General features: G+C 46.3%; 1 protein-coding gene across 1 annotated transcript in view; it reads left to right on the top strand.

Moving 5' to 3' along the window:
- The window catches only part of PRKG1 (protein kinase cGMP-dependent 1), a 316,479-nt gene that overhangs the window by 107,026 nt on the left and 201,621 nt on the right, over window positions 1-7,832 (top strand). Inside the window, exon 3 of the mRNA XM_029962597.1 lies at window positions 1,733-1,846. Within this exon, the coding sequence (XP_029818457.1) occupies window positions 1,733-1,846 (114 nt within the window). The remainder of the gene's footprint in view (window positions 1-1,732; window positions 1,847-7,832) is intronic.

The following is a 7,832-nucleotide window of genomic DNA, read 5'->3' as shown; positions in this document are numbered from 1 at the left end:
TGAATGAAAATACTGCTTTGGGGACACAGGGCTACCAGAAGTCATGGAAAAGGGGGAAAAAGGTGGTTTGAACTCCACAGAGTGATGAGATCCCAAAGCCTGGCCTGTGTCCCAGCTGGTTTATGTGTGTCCATGGCTCAGTCACATGCCAGGAGATCTTGGATTATAAACCAAGGCAAGGCCATGGAACAGGTGCTTTTGGGCTTTTGTCCTTGTTTCCCAGCCCAGCCCTGTCCTGGCTCACGTGGCATTGGAACCATCAGTGGCTTTTGGGGTTTGCTGTGAAACACAAACTGGATTGAATTGGAGCAGTTTGTGGTTTTCCAAGTGTTTCCTGAAGCTCCCAGTTTCCTGCTTAACTCCATAGCTGCTGCTTGAGGCACAGAGGTGACAGTGGGTGGGATAATTGCCTTCAAATCTAAATAACTCCTTCCTTTTGGAAGCTGATCCCCTCTTTTCTGAGTGAAATGACTTTGGCTTTGTTTTTTTTTTAGAGCATCATTTTACCTGTTCTTGCCAATACCCACAATTTCTTGCTGGGCAATCTTCTCAGTCCTTTGGAAATTGGTATTTTAATTTCCTCCCCGCTATGTTCCCTGCACACTGGGGGGGAATGGCTGATGCAATGTGTGGTGAAAATCATCTGTGCAATGTGGTGCTTTCCAGCTCAAATCTCCATCACTGCACGAGCTGAAAGTGAGGGAAAGTCATTCCCTGATGGGGGATATTTGTTGGGGAGCTTTTTGCAGAAATATCCCCCTTTCAGCTCTGCTGAAGAACTCGGTTCTGTTAAAAAATAAATAAATGTATCCTTTAAAATCCTTTAGGAGTCTCTGAAGTGGGGGAGGCACCATTAGAGGTTGGTGTTGGGCCTCCTTGAGATAAAGATCTATTTTTGTGCTTCTTCTTAGGTGGATACTGAGTGGGAAGAAAGGAACCAAAATTTGGAAAATTACTTTTAAAGGGGATTTAGCCTATAAAAGGAATGGAATTGGGGTTTATTGTGTGTCCTCTGCTGCATCACTTGTTTTTTTCCCTTCTCCTTATTTTCAAAGGTCCTTGGAAATTTAAAAGATTGGTCACTCCCAACCCCCAGCTTGGTCCTGAGCTCCTTTCTTGCCATTCAACCCTTGCTTTTAAATCCCCCTCCCAGGTCTCTGGATAAGCTGATAAAGCAGATTCCCTCTCATAAAATGAGATGTTCAGGAAGGAAAGGTCCAGGGAGATGGGAATTCAGTGATGGCCAGGGGTCAGAGTCATTTTCCCTTTGATAGCAGCCTGTTTTTCATGGAGGAGTGTTCCCAGGGATTAGTTTCTCAGTGAAAATGAGGAAAATTACTCTGTGGTTTTCGTGTAGGGTGTTAAAGACCTAAATTTTTGTCCTTTTTGAGCACAAGAATCAGGAGAAATTTCCCCTGGAAGTGCAATATGTGAAATTTGGGGCTCAGTGCTCTGCATTTCCTCACTGTACAGATGCTCCCCTAAAAAACCCCTCACGTGTCGAAATCTTCTCCAGGCAACAGTTGGTTTGAAGCTTTCAAATTCCTTTTCAAGGTGGTTTTACTCACTGGGCTGGAAGGGACCTCAAAGCCCATCCAGGAACAGGGACACCTCCCACTATCCCAGGTCGCTCCAGCCTGGCCTGAAGCAAATAACATTTAAAAAACTTAAGTCTGAAATTTCATTTCCTTTCTAAAACTTTTTTTGTTCTTTTCTTTTCTTTCTCTCCCAGATGGGAAGGTTGAAGTGACAAAGGAAGGAGTGAAGCTGTGCACCATGGGGCCTGGCAAGGTTTTTGGGGAGCTGGCCATCCTCTACAACTGCACCCGGACCGCCACTGTCAAAAGTAAGAGCCTTTGGGATGTCGGGGTCTCCTTGGGATTTTCTCACCTCTGCCTTGGAGTTACAGCCTCTAACAGCTGTTTTGCTTTCTTCAATCATGAGAGGTGTGGATTTTAGGGTGGGATTTAGCCACTGGGAGCAGGGAGGAGGTGCAGAGGAAGCGCTTCCCTGGATTTGGCTGCTCATTTTTGCTCCCTCAGGAACCTCGGGTTGATTTCCCTCATGCAGAGGAGCTCATCTCATAGTTTTCCCTACAATTCCTGATGAATCTCATGGTATTTATGTTTTTGTGGCTTAGAAGAGCATTTCTGACCTCATAAGTCTTCAGTAAGTCGAGCTTAGTATCTGTTCAGGACAAATTTTCAGCACTAAGCTGACTAAAATAAATCAGGAAAAAAAAACCCACCCTGGATGCCACTTGACCCCTTGCTCTAAACTCTTCAGCACTTCTCCTGTAATCTGATTTCTTTTATGAGTGTCCTGGGCAAAGGCTGGAGTTGCTCAATTAGGGGGAGGAAATAAATCACAGAAATACAGCATAAATACATTTTCCTCTAAATTCGGATGGATAGTTGGGATTTGGGATATTTGGTGCCACAGCCCTCCCTGATCCTGAGGGATCAGAGTTTATGGTGGTGTCTTAAGCAGAGAGGTTTTATAGGAGATGATAAATAGTGGTGTGGTTTTAAGATGCTGTAGGGGAGAGGTTAGAAGGGTACAGATGGGGTAGAATAATACAAAGACAAGTCCCAGAATAATGAGGCCTGGGAATGAATCTCTGTCCAGAAAAAGGCCTTTTACAAATACCTCATTTTCCTTCGAAAAGAGAGAGAAAGGACAAGAACAAATGGGCAGAAATGACAAAACAGGGGAAGAGAACTGGATTCTTGTGTGAAGGACGTGCTGTTCCCAAGTTCTGGAGCAGGGCACTGAGAGATTCCATTGTCACCTGTGCAGACCTTGCACTGGTTATCCCAGGGAAATCTTGGCTACAACGCAGGCAGTTGTCCCAAATAATGCAGGAAATGTGCAGGGTAAGCTGTGCTCAGCTCTGGGGCAGCCCCAGAGACCTCCAGAGTGTTGGGCTGCTCTGCTGGGAGGGCTCCACCTCCTTCCCCCAGTCCAGCAAGGAAGCAGCAGGAACACGGCTGGGATTGGGAATTGCTGATCCTCCCTCTGCTCCCTTGGTGCCTCATCCCTGTACAGCCCATTTCTCTGTCCAGGGGAAGGTTTGGGGTGTCGGGGGTGCTGATAAATGAGCAGCTTGTGTGATAAACACAATCAGAGAAAGTCAGGAAGAGCAGAGACAGAGGGGGAATGGCTGAATCCTACAAAAGACAACAAGAGGATGGTGGTTGTTTAGTTCCCTTTAGGAATGCAGAGCTAAAAGGCACCTGATCCTCTACTGCCAGGATCCCATCCTTGTGTAATCCTGCACAGCCACCCTACTCCTGTGTCCCTTTTCCCCTCCTTGTCTGGGCTCTCCCCCAGGAAATCAAACTGCAGCAGTTTGTCCTGGCAGTTTTGCTCCCACTGCCTTTCCCACGTCCTAAATCTCCTCTCTGGAGCAAAATTCCAGGTTGCCACTGGGCACTGAGTTGTGCCAAATCCTCTTTCCCTGGTTAAATTGGGGGCAGGAGTAAGGTCAGTGCTCCAGACACCCTCAGAGAGCTGTTGCCTTGAGGAAGAGGTGTCTGTGGTTGTTCCTCTCTGTCCCTTCCCCAGAGGTGTCTGTATTTGTTACTCTCTGTCCCTTCCCCACCAGGGTCGTACATTTATAATCCTGCACCTTCTTCTGCCACGTTTGGAATCTCATTCCCAAAGCCAGCAAGGGACTTTTAGGTCTTTTTCTCTCTCATTACTGCTCAAGTGAGAACCAGTTGTGATTGTAATGGGCTTTATATCCTTCCAGGTGACAGGGGAACTGCTCGAGCTCGACCCGACTGAGCCGAGGTCGGGGAGGAGCTCAGATCACTTCAGGGCGTAGGATTGACTTCAATGGGTACAAACAGCTCCCAGCTCCTGCCTGTGCCCCCAGCTAAATGAGAAATAAATGCCATGGATCTGTAGAAAGGCAAACCCCAGGAAATAGTCCATTCCATCTGGGGGGTGACTCTGAGCAGGTTTGTCTCAGCAGGCATGAACTGCTGGTGACTGTGGTGGAAGGAGCATCACCCAGCTCTCACTCAGAGAAACACTTGGGGCTTCCCAGTTTTCAGGAGGTGGATTCCCATTCCCTCCAGAGCATCAGGAGGGAATTTTTACCCACATTTTGATGTGTGTAGCTCCTTAGCAGGACATTCAGGATTCCTTTCTGGGCGATGGGGCTGCAGCAGGGACTGAGTGCAGGGTGGGTTTTTGGGGTGTGAGGCCCAGCCCTGCACAGGGGCTGGGAGGATGTGGCAGCTGAGTGGCAGCTCTGGCTGGAACTCGTTTCTCTCTGTACCCTGGCACTGGCTCTGTAAATAATGAAGATTTTAGTGTCACTGTGTTTAGTCTACACGGGCTCCTGAGCTGCTGCTCGCTCTGGAGGAGCAACTCAAAGGCATAAATCACCCCAGGAGGGCTTTGTCTTCTCCCTATGATTTAGAAGACATTAAAATGTAATGATTCTGATCTGACTCCTGTTTCAGAAGGGCCTCTTTAATAAGGCAATCCAGGTCTTTTGAAAGCCTGCCCCGAGAGAACCATTAGAATATTTTGTCACAATTATTCCTGTCTCAAAGGAAGGCAGGATGGGGGCTGAGCAGGGCCTGGGGAGGAAGAGCAACCAAAGCCTTGGTGTTGAGGAGCACTGAGGAAGGCAGGGACTCATCTCACGACACGTGGCCTTGTTTTAAGACAACTGGATGATTTTTGACATCTGATTTCTGGCTGTTGTTGTTCTGAAGCATTTGCTTTTTATTCCCTGCTATTACAGAAAAAATAATAGTACTTTTTTGGGTTTGTTTTTTTGATTTGTCTTTTTTTTTCTTCTGGTGGCAACTGGTCAGTGTGTCCCAAGGATGTCACTGCTCAGGCTTTGTGAATCACTGCTGTTCACAGATCAGCTTCCACTGCACAGCCAGGGAAATCCAAACCAGCAGCTCCTTCCTTCCTCTGTCTGCATTGATTACCCTGAGCTCTCTGGTGCCTACATGCAAACCTTGATGCAATTTAAGGCAGAATCACAGGCTTTCCTCCCTGATTCCAACAAATAATTTAATCCAGTGCATTAGAAAAAGGAGAACTCCACTCCTTAGGGATAAACTGTGTCACACCTACAACGATGTCTCTGATCCCCCCTTACTGGTAACGTGGGGGGAGAAGGAACGAGGAGAGGTCAGGTAAAAAAAAGCTTAAAAAAGACAAAATTACCCCCAGCTGAATTCAGGCTGAGTAAAAAAACTTTCATTTGCTGATAGACAAGATGTTTTTCTTGTGCTGTAGCTCTCATTCCTCTTGGATAGTGTGTGGAGCAGAGTTCAGCAGGACTTTTACAGGTGATTTTGGACAGCACTGATTTTGTGAAAGGAGTGGATTCTTCATCTTCTCAGGATGTTGTGGTTATTCCAGGGGTAGCTTTAACATCTGAAATGGATTCTCCTGGGAGCAAAATTCCAGTAGGAACCTCCCACAGGCTGCCCTTTGCAGGGGAGTTACACACTCAGCACCAGCCTGTGCTTTGAGGGGGACTGTGAGCAAAAAAGCAAGCACAGGCTGAGGCTGTTAAACTCTAAATTATGGAAATCTCTTTTCTGCTCCTCAAAAGCCACTTTCTCAAGCTCTCCCCCTCTTGCCAGCAGTGCTAATTGTACAGAACTCCGTGTGGCACAGTGGGATTAAGGCAGGAGTTTAGCAATTCCTTGCTAAGCTTGGATGAGTTTGAATTTTCCACTGCTGGGTGTTTTTTATTTAATAGAGTCCTGTGCGCTGGTAGTTGCAGCCCCAGAAATTACAGAACTTTTCCAAGGAGCTTGGTAACCTGGGTTATTTGCAAGGAAAAATAAGGCAACAGCAGCTGCCAATTAAACCTGCAGAGCCTCATTAAAAGCCCTGGAGAAGGATGTTGGCTTTGTGTTTCTCCTCTAACAATTACAGGAGCTCAGATCTTCTTCAAACAGTCACACCCCTTGGAAAGAAGGCTGTCTTTACATATTCAGCCATTTGATTAAAACCTTTCTGCCATTACTTCAGGACACCCAGGATGGCCAGAGCAGAGTCTGGAGTGCCCTGGGTGGAGATAAATGGATTTATCCCTGGAGAAAGTAATTTAAACCCTCCCTGGCACCGTATTTTTCTTTGACCTTTATGGGTTTTGCCAGGTAATGCAACAAAATGGGATTGGATTATTCCTCCAAGGGGATGATAAGGAGGAGATGATGTTGAGAACAACGGGCAGGAAGTTTTTTCCTCCTCTTGCTGTTGAGGAGACAGGAGCAGCTGCAGGATGGCATCTCTGGGGCTCAGGAGGGACCAGCACAGGGGCCTGGCTGAAAGGTTAATGCAGACACAGTCTGATCCAAGAGAGAATGGTCTGGGATGGGAAAAGCACAGTGGAAAATTCATCCACCCCCTGGGTTTGTTGGGAGCCCAAAATGTTGCCAGGCCTGTGGGAAAAATCAGAGCTGGGGAAGGAAACAGGGCAAAAAAAAAATAAAGGAAATAAGTATCAATGTCTTGATACTTAATTGGATTATTAGTTGTTTTTAAATAGGAAGGGCGTGGTGTAGACAGAATGACCCACCCTGGGCTTGGGTATCAAGCCAGTGTTTAAACTGGTTTCCTTCCAAAATCCAGGGATTATTTTGTTTTTACACTTGATGCAGTTCTGGCACCTCAAGATTCAAGTCCCCACTTTGCTCAAAACCTCAAAACTGCTGTGGCAGCTTTGGGGTTATTCCTTATCCTGACTGATCCTTATCCCTTCAGGAGTTTGAGGAATGCCCATTGAAATGTCTCCTATTCAGGCTTTCAGCTCTGAGAAGTCTTAATACAGAAAGTTCTGTCTGGGAAATGTTGGGAAGAAAATGCTGGAAAAGACATTTCACATGGATATTTCTCCTCCTAAGCAGCTGCAGGTGAACCAATAAAGAAAAGAACAGTATTAGAGAAGCACAAGGATCAAGGGGAAAACTCTGGGCACTGGGACAAAGCTAATCCTGAATAAATTTAATAGGAAAACAGAAAATAGAGAGAAAAGTAAAACCCACCCCCAATTCCAGTCAAATGAGGTGCAGAAAACTGCAACATCTCCCATCCTGAAAACTGAACAAATAAACCCAAAGAAAAGGAAAAGAAAGAAGTGGGGGTTTTTTTGATTAAAAGGCCTAATTAAGGACTTTGAGAGACAAGGGAGATTTGCTCAGGAACAAAGGCAGCACAAACCCCCCTGAGAACAGTCAAAGGAGCTGCAGGTGAGCCCTGGGGGTTTCTTGGGTTTAGTAACAGCTCAAATCAAAGAAGGAAAAACCCACACTGCCAATTCCTTATAAGCCATCCCTCACTTCTGCAGCTCCAACTGCAGCTGCTCCCAACCCAGGGACTCAACAGCCTGGAAATTAATGCATTGATCCAATAAAATGGGGGGAAAAAATGCATTTCTTCAGAGAAACAAATAAGATCTTGCCAGAGCTTGCACCTTCCTTATTTATAAGTTGCTTTTTCTTTCAGCCTGGGGATTCTCAGGAACTGGGTGTGTGGGATTTTGTTTTGTTTCCGAGCTTTTCTGTTAGAAACACTGAAAGGGGAAGGGAAAGAGAACAGAGAATGAAACTTCCAAATTTTGGGGCTTGGTGTTTAAGTCAGAATAAGACTCCACCTCTCCTTATGTGTTACCAGGGGTGCCAAATGCAAGGTCCAGCAGAAAGCATCTATTTCCTGGAATTATGGAATGGTTTGGGTTGGAAGGGACCTTAAAGCTCATCCAGATCCAACCCCAACACCTTCCACTAGCCCAGGTTGCTCCAACCTGGCCTTGGACACTTCCAGGGATCCAGGGGCAGCCACAG

This window comes from Manacus vitellinus, unplaced genomic scaffold, assembly GCF_001715985.3.
Source record: "Manacus vitellinus isolate BGI_N305 unplaced genomic scaffold, ASM171598v3 scaffold_48_pilon, whole genome shotgun sequence".
In the NCBI taxonomy this organism is placed as follows: domain Eukaryota; kingdom Metazoa; phylum Chordata; class Aves; order Passeriformes; family Pipridae; genus Manacus; species Manacus vitellinus.
Note: the sequence above shows the minus strand (reverse complement) of the source record. Positions and strands in the feature narration are given on the sequence as shown.